General features: G+C 32.4%; 2 protein-coding genes across 3 annotated transcripts in view; one reads left to right on the forward strand and one right to left on the reverse strand.

The window, feature by feature from the left end:
• LOC134712717 (galactosylgalactosylxylosylprotein 3-beta-glucuronosyltransferase 3-like) overlaps nucleotides 1-7,874 on the forward strand; it is an 18,012-nt gene extending 10,138 nt beyond the window's left edge. For both annotated transcript variants that reach the window (XM_063574543.1, XM_063574544.1), the window contains exon 6: nucleotides 5,679-7,874. In XM_063574543.1, the coding sequence (XP_063430613.1) occupies nucleotides 5,679-5,780 (102 nt within the window). In that variant the 3' untranslated portion in view covers nucleotides 5,781-7,874. The remainder of the gene's footprint in view (nucleotides 1-5,678) is intronic.
• Nucleotides 7,875-14,021: 6,147 nt separating this feature from the next.
• On the reverse strand, nucleotides 14,022-18,251 carry LOC134712718 (uncharacterized). The gene is made up of 2 exons (XM_063574545.1): nucleotides 17,993-18,251; nucleotides 14,022-16,795 (listed from the first exon to the last, which is right to left on the reverse strand). Exons 1-2 carry the CDS (start codon nucleotides 18,209-18,211, stop codon nucleotides 15,863-15,865), a joined length of 1,152 nt encoding a protein of 383 aa, XP_063430615.1. The 5' UTR covers nucleotides 18,212-18,251; the 3' UTR covers nucleotides 14,022-15,862.
• Between the last annotated feature and the right edge of the window lie 335 nt (nucleotides 18,252-18,586).

Raw genomic sequence — 18,586 nt, forward strand, 5'->3', positions numbered from 1 at the left:
AACCACTCCACTCCCCTTTTCCCCTTTTCAAGACTCTCATATATCATTGTGACTGATAGTTTTGTTTGTTAAATTAAACAGTTTTTATTTTCAAAAAAAACATTTTTACAAAGTGTTGTCATGGTTGTTAATAAATGAAATGACCAATAAAATATGCCATGCCTTCTCACACGATGTTGTACATCCATTTTCTCTTTCTGACAGGGCAATTTGAAATTTAACTCAGAGTAGTTTTACTACTTGCATAATTGTTAAATTGTTTTAAAACTATTTAATTCTGTATCAATATCTCGAATATTGAAAACGAATTAAATTTTTTGTCGAAAACATTTTTTCTGGTCACTTTTAGCATTAAATATAGTGGCAGCTGAGGGTGAAACAAACATTTTATTTTCTCAGGGTCAAAAACAAATTATTTTTTTCTCCTAAAACTGAAAACAAATCCCAAAAAAATCCCCAACCACCCAGAAAATCAAATGGCTGCCTAAAAACATCTTGTTTTTTTTATGTATTTTTTTGTATGTTGGTAGCTCTGTTTCACTTTAATAAACAAATGACTTAAATTTTCACATGGTGTCTTCTTATGTTGTCTGAATACATGATGAATGTTATTGATCCGTAACAAATGTTTACCCGGCATGCCATACACGATAGAAGTGCGGACGTGAAAGAAAGCACTCTTCACGTGAAAATCAACAAACATTCAAACTGTATTAAAAAAAATATATGAATAAATAAATAAATATCAAAAGTTATATTTATTTCTAAGAACGTACGAGTAAATAACTCAAAATATTTCAGGAATTGTCTCTTATAGTTTCAAACAATTGCCCACTTTATACAGTATCCTGTGACTTTTTGTCCATTAACTTGTGCTTACAAACTTTCCGTTTACCGATGCTTAGAAAATGCTACTTGTCATTTTATCTATCAAAAATTCTTTTTTATGTTTTACATTATTGCTAAAGAGATAAAACTGAGTTTGAGCGAAGTTTGGTATACTTTTTAGTTTTCAAACATCTATTTTACCACTTACATCACTGAGAAAAAAATCTCAGCAAAGAAAAAAAATTCTCAGCTAAGAATATTCTCAACGTTGAGAATATTCTTAGCTGATAATTTTTTTTGTTTGCTGAGAATTTTTTTCTCAGTGATGTAAGCGGTAAAATAGATGTTTGAAAACTAAAAAGTATACCAAACTTCGCTAAAATTCAGTTTGATCTCTTTAGCAATATTGTAAAACATATAAAAAAAATCTATGACAGACAAAATGACAAGTAGCATTTGTAAGCATTGGTAAATGGAAAGTTTGTAAGCATCGAGACTGTTAATGGGCAAACCACGGGCAAACAGTCACAGCTAGGATACTATATATATAAATTAAGTGGGCAATTGTTTGAAATTATAAGAGAAAATTCTTGAAATATTTTGAGTTATTTTCCCGTACCTTCTTATAAATATATATTTTTAATATTTATTTATTTATGCATATATTTTTTTAATACAGTTTAAATGTAGTCTTCGTTGGCGATTAATGTGAAGAGTGCTTTCTTTCACGTCCGCAATTCTATCGTGTATGGCATGCCAAATAAACATTTATTACGGATCAAAAACATTCATAATGTGTTCAGACGACATAAGAAGACACCATGTGACATTTTTAAATCATTTGTTTATTAAAATGAAACAGAGCTATCAACAAACAAACAAAAAATACATAAAAAAACAGATGTTTTTAGGCTGCAATCATTTGATTTTCTGGGGGGTGGGCGATTTTTTTTTAATTGATTTCAGTTTTAGGAGGAAAAAAATAATTTGTTTTTTGACCCTGAGAAAATAAAATGTTTGTTTCACCCTCAGCTGCCACTATATTTAAGGCTAAAAGTGACAGAAAAAAAAATGTTTTCAACAAAAAATTTAATTTGTTTTCAATATTCGAGATATTGATACAGAATTTAATAATTTTAATACAATTTAACAATTATGCAAGTAGTAAAACTGCTCTGAGTTAAATATCATATTGCCCTGTCAGAAAGAGAAAATAGAAGTACGACATTGTGTGAGAAGGCCTTGTTAGTCTGGTATTATTTTAATTTTAGTTTCTTGTGTACAATTAGGAAATTAGTATGTCGTTCATTATCACTGAACTAGTATATATATTTCAAGCTCAAGGAAGCCTCCGGGTGCGGAAATTTCTCACTACATTGAAGACCTGTTGGCGACCTTCTGCTGATGTTTTTTCTGTGGTCGGGTTGTTGTCTCTTTGACACATTCCCCATTTCCATTCTCATTTTTATGGCATATTATAGTGGTCATATCATTTATCACCTTGTAAAAGGTTTTTTTTCTAAAATAAAAACTTTAATTTAACAAACAAAACTATCAGTCACAATGATATAAGAAGGTTGATAAGGGAAAAGGGGAGTGGGTGGTTCTATTTTTCCGTATTGTGTAATTCTATTGGCCTTTTTTCTCTATTCAGTAAGGAAATGTTTTCTGTAAAGTTCTTGTGTTCTGATCGTGCATATTTTTTGTCTGTATCAACGACATATATATGACGACAATACCCAGTTACCCCCCCCCCCCCCCCCCCCCCCCCCCCCCACAGGCACACTTTTACCCTTCCCCCGAATCTGTCACTATGCTGCACAAATGATACATTAATCAATTTTGACTACGTTCTGTTTAAAACCAAACAGGGGGGGGGGGGGGGGGGGGGGGGGGGGGGGGGGGGGGGATTATTTAACTTTCTTCCTAATAATTTGTATATTTGAGATATTTGATGATTATACATGTATTTGGTAAATGGACATCAGGTTTAGCACCCCATTATTCAGTCTTTTTCTTTTTCTGTTTTTTTGCACATTTCTTCCTTTCTTTCTTTTTTTTCAGTTGGGGGGGTATCTTCTATTCTGAAAATCACCTTGTATATCTTAGGTAATTTCAAATAAAGATCTGATATACAAGCGGGATTTATAATGCATAATACTACCCGTGTAGGAGTATCTACAATGAGAAGCTGTTTAATTGGTTGCTTTTTTTTGTGGTCTCTTTTAAAATTCGGCCCCGGCGCCATAAAACTTTTTTTTCTGAGTAAAAAAATATTCTCAGAATGAATTATTTTACTCAGCTAAGAATGAGAACTTTTTCATCCGCCATAAAAAATATTCTCAACGTTGAGAATATTCTTAGCTGAGAATTTTTTTTCTTTGCTGAGATTTTTTTCTCAGTGATGTAAGTGGTAACATAGATGTTTGAAAACTAAAAAGTATACCAAACTTCGCTCAAACTCAGTTTTATCTCTTTAGCAATAATGTAAAACATAAAAAAGAATTTATGATAGATAAAATGACAAGTAGCATTTTGTAAGCATCGGTAAATGGAAAGTTTGTAAGCACAAGTTAATGGACAAAATGTATTCAGACAACATAAGAAGACACCATGTGAAAATTTAAGTCATTTGTTTATTAAAGTGAAACAGAGCTACCAACATACAAAAAAATACATAAAAAAAACCAAGATGTTTTTAGGCAGCCATTTGATTTTCTGGGGGGTTGGGGATTTTTTTGGGATTTGTTTTCAGTTTTAGGAGAAAAAAATAATTTGTTTTTGACCCTGAGAAAATAAAATGTTTGTTTCACCCTCAGCTGCCACTATATTTAATGCTAAAAGTGACTGGAAAAAATGTTTTCGACAAAAAATTTAATTCATTTTCAATATTCGAGATATTGATACAGAATTAAATAGTTTTAAAACAATTTAACAATTATGCAATTAGTAAAACTGCTCTGAGTTAAATATCATATTGCCCTGTCAGAAAGAGAAAATGGATGTACAACATCGTGTGAGAAGGCATGGCATATTTTATTGGTCATTTCATTTATTAACAACACTTTGTAAAAATATTTATTTCGAAAATAAAAACTGTTTAATTTCTAACTGAACATGCTGAATAGATAAAAAGGGCCAATAGAATTACAGAATATGGAAAAAAAGAACCACTCCACTCCCCTTTTCCCCTTTTAAAGACTCTCATATATCATTGTGACTGATAGTTTTGTTTGTTAAATTTCCATTCTTAAAATTTCTACTTTAAATAAAATTGTATCCGAAAAAAATATAATGTCTTATAATTCTGTGATAGCACATGAGAATCGAAAATTTAAGTTGATAACCCCATCCTTGTTAGTTGGTTGTACCATATTAATCTTACCGAATTTTAAAAGAGACCACAAAAAAAAAGCAACCAATTAAACAGCTACTCATTGTAGATACTCCTACACTGGGTTTTTTCGGATACAATTTTATTTAAAGTAGAAATTTTAAGAATGGAAATGTCAAAATTTCTACTTTGAAAAAAAATTTCAAGACCAAATTTATGTTTTCTATATGTCTCTAATACGCTTCAGAATCCTTAAAAACCTTATTGACATTTAATTCTATATCAAAATACCATCAAAAGCAACATGTAAGATTTTATTTTCTTACTTAAGTATGGTATTGGCTATACTCAAATATTTAAGAATATTCTTAACTTTGAGTAAACAAATATCTGAGATTTTTTTTTATGGCGGTGTATTTTGCTGAGAATAAAAAGTTGAGAAAATTCTCAGGCTGAGTAAAAAAAGTTTACTCGAATAGTTTTATGGCGCCGGGGCTCGGTATGATTGATATGCAACAACCAACTAACAAAAATGGGGTTATCAACTCAAATTTTCAATTCTCATATGCTATCACAAAATTGAAAGACATAATGTTTTTTTCGGATACAATTTCATTTAAAGTCGAAATTTTAAGATTTGAAATGTAAAAATTTTTACTTTGAAAAAATTTTTCAAGACCCAATTTATGTTTACTATACATGTATGTCTCTAATTCACTTCAGAATCCTTAAAAACCTTATTGACATTTCATTCTATTTCAAAATACCCTCAAAAGCAACATAATTTTTTTTTTTTTTTTTTACTAAGTATGGTATTGGCTATACTCAAATATTTAAGAATATTCTTAACTTTGAGTAAAAAAATATCTGAGAACTTTTTTATGACGGTGTATTTTGCTGAGAATAAAAAATTGAGAAAATTCTCAGGCTGAGTAAAAAAACTTTACTCAAATAGTTTTATGGCGCCGGGGCCTGATTGTGAGATTAAAGATGATATTCTAATGAAAATTTTGATGTGACATTTTTTTTTATTGGTCAATTATTATCCTTCAAATCTACAATTGACATGTTGACCTATAATTTTAATGAGGAGTGAGCCATACTACTTTCTTATATTTAAATGAATACATGTACCAATTGTTGTCTTCATTCTCAGATTTTCTTTTTTCTTAATGTCAAATGGATTACAGGTTATATTTTTTACTAAACCCTGAAAATACAAGAGATATTTGCCATTGGAACATGGATAATCCTCGTGTAATTCATGATTAAATCCAATGATAATATGTAGCTTAGCTAAACATTTGTCATATGACAATAACTTAAGAATTGTTTCAGGGCAATAATTCCAGAGCAAGGTCTTGAAGTTGATAAACTTTTTGAATTCTTATTTGCCATGCTTGGATTCAACTAAGTGATGGCTTTCAGTTTGTCTAGTTGGGTTTTCTTAACCTCAAATTACTACATGTACCAAATATGCTGTCCAAAAGTTTAACATTCTTATTATATATTTTAGGTACTAGTATGGCACACCAGAACTGAGAAAACTAAATTGAAAAATGAACAATTAATGATAAAACAACATGGTCAAGGCTCTGATACTAACATAGAAGTTTGATTTACACAGATCTAAAACATGGTCAAGGCTCTGAACTTATGATTAACATAGATCCATAACATGGTCAAGGCTCTAAACTTATGATTAACATAGATCTAAAACATGTTCAAGGCTCTAAACTTACGATTAACATAGATCTAAAACATGGTCAAGGCTCTGAACTTATGATTAACATAGTTCTAAAACATGGTCAAGGCTCTGAACTTATGATTAACATAGATCTCTCTGAACTTATGATTAACATAGATCTAAAACATGGTTAAGGCTCTGAACTTATGATTAACATAGATCTAAAACATGGTCAAGGCTCTGAACTTATGATTAACATAGATCTAAAACATGGTCAAGGCTCTGAACTTATGATTAACATAGATCTAAAACATGGTCAAGGCTCTGGACTTATGATTAACATAGATATTTAATTAATAAAGACCTGTTGGTATGGGTCACTGAAAAAACGGAGATAACTCGGAAGGAGGTGTCTGTATAAATCAAAGAACAGTAGTGAAATATGGTACACTAAACTTACTTGTGGAGAGCAAAGAACAGAAGATGTTTTAAAAAAATACTTGTTAAGATCATAATATAAAGATAAATATATTTCTGCAAGTAATAATCTACAGTAACATCATGTATGATGAATAGATTTTGTCTTTCTTTTTTATTTCTATCAAAATGTTAAATAAGTTGGACTGTTAAATTGAAATGATATTTCTGGGACAGGAAAAATGTGGAAATTTCAATACAAACATTTTAACAAAAAGTAGGATCTAAAATGTTTTCTATTCATAGATAGAGAAGCTTAGTATCGTTGAATTTCTCTCTAAGCAAGAATGATGAATTGTTTTCAATAAAAAAAAATGTTATGTAATTTTTTGTCTTGCTTGACGGAGTCCAAAAGCAAGACATAGGTATACTGTTTTTTGGCATCGGCGGTGTCAACAAGGTATTAGTTTGAGATTAGGTCTAGTTTATGGTGAACCATTTGTGGTAAGTCAAAGATATTTGGTATGTAGTTGTATTAGTATTTGCACATCTCATTACCATGGAGATTATTTGGCCCACCCCTTCAGTTATGGTCTATTGTCTTTGAAATTTTGCTTTTTTTTCATGTATTAGTTTGTGATAAGGTCAGTTTATGAGAAACCACTAGTGGTAAGTTAATGATAATTGTTATGCAGTTGTATAAGCATTAGCACATCTCATTTCCATGGAGATTATTTTACCTCATCCCCTCATTTATGGTTTATTGACTTTGACATTTTGCTTAGTTGACATGTATTAGTTTGTGTTTAGGTTTGTTTAAAGGAATCTTCTTATGATAAGTCAATGGTATTTGGTATGCAGCTGTATTAGCATTGGCAAATCTCATTTCCATGGAGATTGTTTAGCCATGTTCCTTCAGTCATGGTTCATTGACTTTGGATATTTGCAAAACTGACATGTTTTTGCATTATCGAAATTACAAAAAAGCGAGACATATCTCTGTGATAGCAGTTATTATTATTAATAGAATTTGTATATGTCACTACTTTTGATATAAATGTTTTGCATCAAATTTATACTGAAGATTAATGTATACACATGAATTAAAGGTAATGTTGTGTAATTGTCAACGATTATTTCTTATTCTGATTGTTGAAAAATGAAAATATGAAAACATAAGGTTCAAGGTGTTTTTTTCCAACACCTATGGTGTTGCCTTTTTAGCAGTAATAAAACCATTGTAACAAATTCTGAATTATAAACCATATACACTAATGTAAGCAACAGTTTTATATTTTTTAAAAGTTATGAATGCTGAACAGTTGAAAACAAAGAAAATATTAAGATGATTTCAAGTTTTGAGGGATGAATTTCATTTTTTTTTCATTTTCATATCTGGTAAAAAAATCCTTAATATTTCTATATTCCATAAAAGTGGATCTACATGTTTAAAAGGGATATTGTAGGAAAAAATATTTATTGCATGCCACCATATGTTCTGTTTTAGTTTATTCTATATACTGTTGATTGTTAACCAATGATATCATGTGTCTATCTGTGTATGAAAATGTAGTATTTTAAACAATACTAATAAAACTTTCGTTTTTACTGCTATTGAATTGTATAGCCATCTTCCAAAACACATTCATTGTTTAAACCAATTTCTGCTTTTCCTTGCTTGAAAGTATCTGTGATTTTACCCAGTGTAAATAATCTTTGTAAAGTTGGGTCTCATTGATGTATATCCACATTACTTTTGTTAAGCCTAAAATGGCAAAAAAGTGGGACAAGCCAATCTTGAATTATGTCATCATCATATCTGATTTAAGTTTTATGTCAAACATTTATGGAACTTCAAGATACTTGAACATAAGACTTTTATGATTAAAAGACAGCTCCAGGGCAATATTTTGAAAATCTGTTTATTTTCATTTTTCTGTATTTAACTTCAAAAGTAAAATTACCAATATATCAAACTCTGAGGAAAATTCAAAACAGTGAAGTCTGAAAATTTCAGGGTGGATAAATCTAAATCTTATAAACATTTTTGCCACCAATCAGATTTGCTCTAAATACTTTAGTTTCAGAGATATAAACCAAAAACTGCATTTTACCGCTTTTTTCTATATTTAGCCATGTCGGTTGGAAGGCACGTTCATTGGACACATTTTTTAAACAAGATACCCTAGTGATGATTGTGGCCAAGTTTGGTTAACTGTGGTCCAGTAGTTTCAGAGGAGAAAAAAATTCTAAAAGTTATCAGACAAGGTCGGACGCCAAGTGATAAAAAAAGCTCACTTGACCTTTCAGGTCAGGTGAGCTTAAAAGGATGTGATGTACATTGAAATAGCCCTGGTTCATCAACTTTCAACTCAAGACTCATTTTACTAAGTCTATGTAACAGCCGCAAGCTCTTGAATACCAAATAAGTTGGGGAAAAGTGTATCCCATATGCATGTGAACTTGGTATATTGCTACTAAGGTGGGCGAAATTGATAATAACAAAATTAAAATCGCATTGTTTGTCATAGAAAGGGCTTTTTATCATGATTCTTAGATATTCAAGGGCTTGTCATTCCAATAATGTTTTTCTGCATATTAAAGGGCTTATGTTTCCTACCATGATTTACAAGTTATTCAAGAGCTTGTGATTTCTATCAAGATGTCCTATATAGCCAAGGGAAAGTGTTTCTGTCATGATATCCAATATGGTCAAGGTCATGTGTTCCTATCATGATATCCTATATCGTCATGGGCATGTGTTCCTATCATGATATCCTATATAGTCAAAGGCTTGTGATTCTTATCATGATAACTTATATAGTCAAGGCCATGTGTTCCTATCATGATATCCTATATTGTCATTGGATTGTGTTTCTATCATAATGTCATAAATAGACAAGGGCTTGTGTTCCTATCATGATATCCTATAGTCAAGGGCAAGTGTTCCTATCATGATATCCTATAGTCAAGGGCATGTGTTCCTATCATAGATAATGAAGGACAAGTGTTCCTATCATGATATCCTATAGTCAAGGGCATGTGTTCCTATCATGATGTCCTATATAGTCAAGGTCACATGTTCCTATCATGATATCATTTAGTCAAGGGCATGTGTTCCTATCATAGATAGTCAAGGGCAAGTGTTCCCATCATGATGTCCTATATAGTCAAGGTCACATGTTCCTATCATGATATCGTATCTTGTCAAGGGCATGTGTTCCTATCGTGATTTCCTAGTCAAGGGCATGTGTTCCTATCATGATATCATATCTAGTCAAGGGCAAGTGTTCCTATCATGATATTCTATATAGTCATGGGCATGTGTTCCTATCAAGATGTCCTATATAGCCATGGACATGTGTTCCTATCAAAGATAGTGAAGGACAAGTGTTCCTTTCATGATATCCTATAGTCAAGGGCATGTGTTCCTATCATGATATCCTTTATAGTCAAGGTCACATAATCCTATCATGATATATAGTCAAGGGCATGTGTTCCTATCATGATATCCAATATGATCAAGGGCATGTGTTCCTATCATGATATCCAATATGATCAAGGGCATGTGTTCCTATCATATCCTATATCGTCATGGGCATGTGTTCCTATCATGATATCCTATATAGTCAAAGGCTTGTGATTATTATCATGATAACTTATATAGTCAAGGCCATGTGTTCCTATCATGATATCCTATATTGTCATGGGCTTGTGTTTCTATCATAATGTCATAAATAGACAAGGGCATGTGTTCCTTTCATAATATCCTATATAGCCATGGGCATGTGTTCCTATGAAGATGTCCTATATAGCCATGGGCATGTGTTCCTATCATAGATAGTGAAGGACAAGTGTTTCTATCATGATATCCTATAGTCAAGGGCATTTGTTCCTATCATGATGTCCTATATAGTCAAGGTCACATGTTCCTATCATGATATATAGTCAAGGGCATGTGTTCCTATCATAGATAGTCAAGGGCAAGTGTTCCTACCATGATGTCCTATATAATCAAGGTCACATGTTCCTATCATGATGTCCTAAACAGTCATGGACTTGTGTTCCTATTGGATATTATATAGTCAAGGGCATGTGTTCCTATCATGATATCCTATAGTCAAGGGCAAGTGTTCCTATCATGATATCCTATAGTCAAGGGCATTTGTTCTTATCATGATGTCCTATATAGTCAAGGTCACATGTTCCTATCATGATATCTTATAGTCAAGGGCATGTGTTCCTATCAAAGATAGTCAAGGGCAAGTGTTTCTAACATGATATCATATATAATCAAGGTCACATGTTCCTATCATGATGTCCTAAACGGTCATGGACTTGTGTTCCTATCGTGATATCCTACAGTCAAGGGCATGTGTTCCTATCATGATATCATATACATGTAGTCAAGGGCAAGTGTTCCTATCATGATATCCTATAGTCAAGGGCATGTGTTCCTATCATGATGTCCTAAATTGTCATGGACTTGTGTTCCTATCATGATGTCCTAAATTGTCATGGACTTGTGTTCCTATCATGATATCGTATCTTGTCAAGGGCATGTGTTCCTATCATGATATCATATCTAGTCAAGGGCAAGTGTTCCTATCATGATATTCTATATAGTCATTGGCATGTGTTCCTATCAAGATATCCTATAGTCAAGGGCATGTGTACCTATCATGATGTCCTATATAGTCAAGGTCACATAATCCTATCATGATATATAGTCAAGGGCATGTGTTCCTATCATTATATCCAATATGATCAAGGTTATGTGTTCCTTTCATATCCTATATCGTCATGGGCATGTGTTCCTATCATGATATCCTATATAGTCAAAGGCTTGTGATTATTATCACGATAACTTATATAGTCAAGGCCATGTGTTCCTATCATGATATCCTATATTGTCATGGGCTTGTGTTTCTATCATAATGTCATAAATAGACAAGGGCATGTGTTCCTATCATGATATCCTATATAGTCATGGGCATGTGTTCCTATCATGATATCCTAAATTGTCATGGACTTGTGTTCCTATCATGATATCGTATCTTGTCAAGGGCATGTGTTCCTATCGTGATATCCTATAGTCAAGGGCATGTGTTCCTATCATGATGTCCTAAATTGTCATGGACTTGTGTTCCTATCATGATATCATATCTTGTCAAGGGCATGTGTTCCTATCGTGATATCCTATAGTCAAGGGCATGTGTTCCTATCATGATATTCTATATAGTCAAAGGCTTGTGATTCTTATCATGATAACTTATATAGTCAAGGCCATGTGTTCCTATCAAGATGTCATATATAGCCATGGGCATGTGTTCCTATCAAATATAGTGAAGGACAAGTGTTCCTATCATGATATCCTTTAGTCAAGGGCATGTGTTCCTATCATGATGTCCTATGTAGTCAAGGTCACATGCTCCTATCATGATAGCATATAGTCAAGGGCATGTGTTCCTATCATAGATAGTCAAGGACAAGTGTTCCTAACATGATATCCTATATAGTCATGGGCTTGTGTTTCTATCATAATGTCATAAATAGACAAGGACATGTGTTCCTTTCATGATATCCTATATAGCCAAGGGCATGTGTTCCTATGAAGATGTCCTATATAGCCATGGGCATGTGTTCCTATCATAGATAGTGAAGGACAAGTGTTTCTATCATGATATCCTATAGTCAAGGGCATTTGTTCCTATCATGATGTCCTATATTGTCAAGGTCACATGTTCCTATCATGATATCATATAGTCAAGGGCATGTGTTCCTATCATAGATAGTCAAGGGCAAGTGTTCCTACCATGATGTCCTATATTATCAAGGTCACATGTTCCTATCATGATGTCCTAAACGGTCATGGACTTGTGTTCCTATCGTGATATCCTATAGTCAAGGGCATCTGTTCCTATCATGATATCCTATAGTCAAGGGTAAGTGTTCCTATCATGATATCCTATAGTCAAGGGTGAGTGTTCCTATCATGATATCCTATAGTCAAGGGCATGAGTTCCTATCATGATGTCCTAAATTGTCATGGCCTTGTGTTCCTATCATGATATCGTATCTTGTCAAGGGCATGTGTTCCTATCGTGATATCCTATGGTCAAGGGCATGTGTTCCTATCATAGATAGTGAAGGACAAGTGTTCCTATCATGATATCCTATAGTCAAGGGCATTTGTTCCTATCATGATGTCCTATATAGTCAAGGTCACATGTTCCTATCATGATATCATATAGTCAAGGGCATGTGTTCCTATCAAAGATAGTCAAGGGCAAGTGTTTCTAACATGATATCCTATATAATCAAGGTCACATGTTCCTATCATGATGTCCTAAACGGTCATGGACTTGTGTTCCTATCGTGATATCCTATAGTCAAGGGCATGTGTTCCTATCATGATATCCTATAGTCAAGGGCAAGTGTTCCTATCATGATATCCTATAGTCAAGGGCATGTGTTCCTATCATGATGTCCTAAATTGTCATGGACTTGTGTTCCTATCATGATATCATATCTTGTCAAGGGCATGTGTTCCTATCGTGATATCCTATAGTCAAGGGCATGTGTTCCTATCATGATATTCTATATAGTCAAAGGCTTGTGATTCTTATCATGATAACTTATATAGTCAAGGCCATGTGTTCCTATCAAGATGTCATATATAGCCATGGGCATGTGTTCCTATCAAATATAGTGAAGGACAAGTGTTCCTATCATGATATCCTTTAGTCAAGGGCATGTGTTCCTATCATGATGTCCTATGTAGTCAAGGTCACATGCTCCTATCATGATAGCATATAGTCAAGGGCATGTGTTCCTATCATAGATAGTCAAGGACAAGTGTTCCTAACATGATATCCTATATAGTCAAGGTCACATGTTCCTACCATGATGTCCTACATAGTCTAGGTCATGTGTTCCTATCATGATATCATATAGTCAAGGGCATGTGTTCCTATCATAGATAGTCAAGGGCAAGTGTTCCTTACATGATATCCTATATAGTCAAGGTCACATGTTTCTATCATGATGTCCTATATAGTCTAGGGCATGTGTTCCTATCATGATATCCTAAATTGTCATGGACTTGTGTTCCTATCATGATGGCCTATATAGCCAAGGGCTTGTGTTCCTATCATGATACTCTAGATAGTCCAGGGGGCCTGCGATTTCCATCATGATTTCCTAGATTTTTAAGGAGGTATGTTTCCCATCACGATTTCCAAGTTATTCAATGGCATGTGTTTCCTATATGACTTCCTACATATTCAAGGGAAGTTGACTGATAATTTCAGCAAATTGAATTCTTTGTAGATCTAATTTTTCTGATCATTATTGCTCTTAAAGAGTTACTCAGTTATAGTTTTCAAGATACAAAGCAATGAAAAAAAAGGTAAAATTCATCAATTGGGACAAAAGAAGTTGCTTGAGAGTTTTGTTTTAATCCGCAAGCACATCGATCTTATACATTGTAAACATTGACATTGTACTTCTGTTTTAATTTCTGTATCTATAGGGGTTTTCATGATATTAGACAATCTTGCTTTTTACCCCTTTGTTTCTAATATCAGTCACTGTACGGTGTGAACCAATATAATATTTCATACAGCAAAGTAATGAAAGTTCATTAATATAATGAAGTTGTTTAGTTGAGAATTGTTCATGTGCAAAAACTATAAATTGGTAAAATTGAAATATTCTGTATAAAGATAAACAAGAACATGAAGAAACAGAATATAAAGATTCCAGCAGTTTATTATGTCCATAAAGATTAAAAATGTAATACAGTATATTTCTTTTCCAATTTCTATCAGCATGATCAGTACACAAACAGTTCTAGTAATTTATTATGTCCATAATTAAAGATTAAAAATATAAATTTATTTTCTAATTTCTAACACTACACACACATACAAGGAATAGAAAATATATGAAAATTTAGTTTACAATGTACATCTCATGGAGAGGTAATTATGTGTTTTTCAGACATTAAATTATAATGTATGTACGTTCTATAGTAACAAAATAGCATCAAATTCCTATATCCATGTGCTTTGAAGAAGGCCTTTCTCCAGGTTTGAATTTTTATTGTACACTCTTTTTTATTTCAGTATTTTTGTTATAATACAAATATTATCTCGAGCTACTTATATCAAACATTGAACTTCTGTTCATTTTACAGTTTTCTTTAAAGAATTTGGCAGCTGTCTATATATATACCATGTATACATGTACATACTGTTGATCTTTAGAATTCTTTTCTCATTTTTGTGGTATAATTGTTGCATTCTCATTATTGTATACAGTATTTTCCAATAAAATTCCCTTTCATGATGCATACATGTATATTTTTATATTTATCATCAATACTCAATTATTACCTGATTTGTTACACCTTTTCTAGTAACATTTAGTAACATTTAGGATGGTAACAAGTTGAATAGTTTATTTATATAATATCTATCATCAATTACAAATTGATTAAAATAATTTCACCACTGAAACACATGGAATAAGAAGGCATGGATTCAGCCGGAGACGCACCAGGTGAGGGACACCCATCAACATTTAAAAAAAGGTAATTTATAGGTAATAAAATCTTCTATTTCTTGGGAGCCCCTCATCATAGCTACAAATCTTGTATCCATAACTGGTAGAATATACTACATTGTACAATCACCTTATGACAAATCAAAAATAAGTATAAATGGAAAGTTCCTGCATAGAAATATTTTATATAATAAAAGACACATCATGAACATATTATAATTGTATTCTAATTGAAAGACATTCTATGATGGAGCTGTTGCTTGGTTACACAACTGGAATGGTTAAGATCATAAAAAAAATTTAAGTTATGGAAGGGATAGTTATTTGTCAGTTAGTAAAGATGAAGGTCTCTAAGTACAAAAAAGAACTGTGCCAAAAGTAGCAGCTATATAAAATAAGTTGCAAAATATAATGTGTACTTTAAATAGGGGATTGCGATTGTTATACTGTATTAAATGAATCCATGTTATTTAACTTTTTTGGTAGCCTCTGGACTCAAAAAACACTACACAAATGAGTCAATTGAAAGGCGAGAGATAGTAATTTTTGAATTGCTATAAACAAAAATAACTATGCAAAAATTTATCAAACTTAGCTTTAATACTATTTCCTTTTTCTTTTTATGCCCTTGCTGTAACAGAGGGAGCATTAAAAGTTTTACCCTTGTTTGTCTGTACATCTGTAAATATGTCTGTATGTCTGGAATGGGTATCAGTTCTCTAACTTGAAGTTAGCCTCAACCAAATGTTTTGAAACTGAACAAAATGTGCATTATAGTAATAACCATGAAACACAGATCAAGTGTGATTTTTGGTAAGATCACTTTTTCTGTTCTAGAGTAATTCCCCTTTACAAATGGAAAAAAGTTTGATTTTTTTGGTTTCACCTTCTTTATGATATTCTGACATTATGGGTTTTCATTCACTGACTATAAAACTCAGTATAAAGTATGAAGTATTACTCATTATACAAAACTTATCACATAAAACTGGATGATTATAGACATGATCGAACAAAGGAGCATTTATTCACATTAAACCATTTGGTTGTGTTGAAGTTTTGTCTTTATAACCTTTGAACATGCATGGAGCCTGAAACCAAATACAGGAAGCACCTGGATCATTCAATATCTTACTATCATCAATTGTTTTCTGAAGAATTGTGTCTTCTTCAGAATATGAACTAATATTATTATTATATTCTGAAGATAAATTGCTAAGCTTGTCTTCTAAATTAGCAGAAGATTTTTTCTTTTCTTCCAAAGTATAATCATCATTGTTCAAACAGAAACTTCTCCTTGACAATCTTCTAGCCTTGTCTACACTAGCTAATACATGTACATGTTTTCCTGGGTGTATATGTCCATGTTTTTCTGGGTGTAAATGTACATCTTTTTCTGTAAGATCACTTGAAATAAATAATTTCATCATTTCTTCTTCTAAAGAAGCATCTAATCCTGAGACATCAAATGGTTCAATTCCAGAAATTTCTATTTCATTTTCTTCATGAGTTAAATCGTGAGTGAACACATCACTGTTTGGATTGGAAATTAGATTTAAGGAAAACTGTGTTCCCCTCGATGGCATCTTAAAATTAGGTTTAGGTAAAAACCATTTTATTCCACTGTTTGCAGGTGCATTTAACATGACTATAGCATTAGTTGTACGTACATCTTTCAGCTTTCCTACAAAATCTTGCATAATTAATTCCCTCATTAGGTATCTTATACAGAATTTAGAGGATAAGTTGTTAGATTCTGGGTGATATGGTGGTAAAGTAATCAGGTAACACTCCTTCGGACTAACTGTGGTGCCCCCTAGGAGGAAAAGCACTTGGCGTACTTCTGGACAAATCTCAAAATTTTCAACAAGTTTTTCAAACAGTTCTTCTAAACCTTTGACCAGCTTGGTAATCTTCCTTAATTCCATTTTGGATACCAATGACCTTCTCACAGGTGGTTTCTGAAATTATCAAAATATAAGTTTAAAAATTATTTCTTAGAATTTCATTCTTCTGATTAAAGTAATATAATTCAAGTTGGAGAATGTAGAGTACAAATAGGTGATGTCTACTCTATCATCCAGGTTGATATGATTGACATAATGATTGGGCAGCTACGATTAATGATGTGTTTTATGTGTCTTGTCACATTGTGTTTACAAAGAATCACAAATTTACCTCTTAGTTCACAAGTTTGCTTTTGATACTAAACTGTAAAAAAAAAAGGTCAAATACTTCTCAATCATGAATGCCATATTTGAAATTTATAATCAAAAGGGAGCTTACATCAATAGATATTAACAATTCTCCAAAGTTTAATGGGAATATATTGCTAAAAGCATTTTGGATATTTTTATCTGAAAACTGGAAAATCACCTTTATTTAATGAATAAAACCCCATAACTTGGAAACATAACATCTTAAATTTATCAAAACTTGAAAGGGAGCTCCATTAATTGATTTAAACAATTGACCAAAATTTTATGCAATTTGGTTAAACCTCTTGCTGCCAGTGGGACACATGTATGACATGTGTCCACACCAACAGTGCCAGAGGGACACATATGCCCATGTTCTAATTTATGCAAGCTGCTCATCATTGTTGTGGGTCTTTTAAATAATTTAAAAAGTACATGTATAATATGTTTCTACAATGTGTCAAAAATATAACGGTCATTACGACATGACTTCATTGTTTGGCATATGTCACGTCATAAATGTGGAGCGGTCGTATTTTCTGGCAGAATAAATGCAACACTGGAAAACAACTGGCAGCAAGAGGGTTAAATAGTTTTTGAGTAAATGTTCGACATGTAGTTGACGGACGGACAGACGGACGGACAAGGGTATATCATAATAAGTCCTGTAAATGCCACTATGGTTAAATGATTGTTGTATGAAGTCTATAATTCAAGCACGACAGATTCTCAGGTCAGTTAGAATAGAGAGAATAGCGATAAGGTGTATTGTGTTTTTAAAATTTACATTTTTTGTACATTGTCCACTGAAATTAAAACCAATTTCCATCATAAATTTTATTATTTGATTGATCCCTAAATCTATGGACCGATCAAAACATTCAAATCAATGAGATGTCCAAGAATTTACGTCTGTGATTCATGTCGTCGTTCTAAAGTCATAAATATGAAAATAAACACCTGATCCGGTCTTGTTTTAATATCATTGTGTTGTTGGTCTTCCATTATTTTCAACCCTTGTTTAACTTGCTCGTATGGGACAGGGATTTGTTGTCGTTCGTATAAAATATATTTCAAATATTCTTTGACCAATATACACCTAGTGTGCGACTGAATCCCGCCGTCGAATATTAAATCTTTACCACTATCACTTTTAATCTTATTTTTTCGAAAGGCCATTTTCAAAATTTGGCGGAAGTAAAGGGTTATCTCCCGATACAATCACTAACTACCAATATAGCAAGAACACATTCATATGTAGTAACGGCCATTTAATATTATTAATATGCCGGTCTTCACATGTAAATCCATATCACTTAATGATAATTTATTTATTTTATTGAAAACACACGAATTATTTGATCAAATATATGAGAAATGTGAAACATTTTTATCTCATAAAAGCATTCAATAAAATTTTATTTTTTAAGCATTGCCATACAAGGGGGAGGTTTGCCGGTTAGCCAGAAAACCAAGTTCACTGACCCATCATTTTTATTAAAATGTCATGTACCAAGTCAGGCCAAATATGGTAGTTGTTATCATATAGTTCGC

The sequence above is a fragment of the Mytilus trossulus genome, chromosome 3 (genome assembly GCF_036588685.1).
Source record: "Mytilus trossulus isolate FHL-02 chromosome 3, PNRI_Mtr1.1.1.hap1, whole genome shotgun sequence".
NCBI lineage: Eukaryota > Metazoa > Mollusca > Bivalvia > Mytilida > Mytilidae > Mytilus > Mytilus trossulus.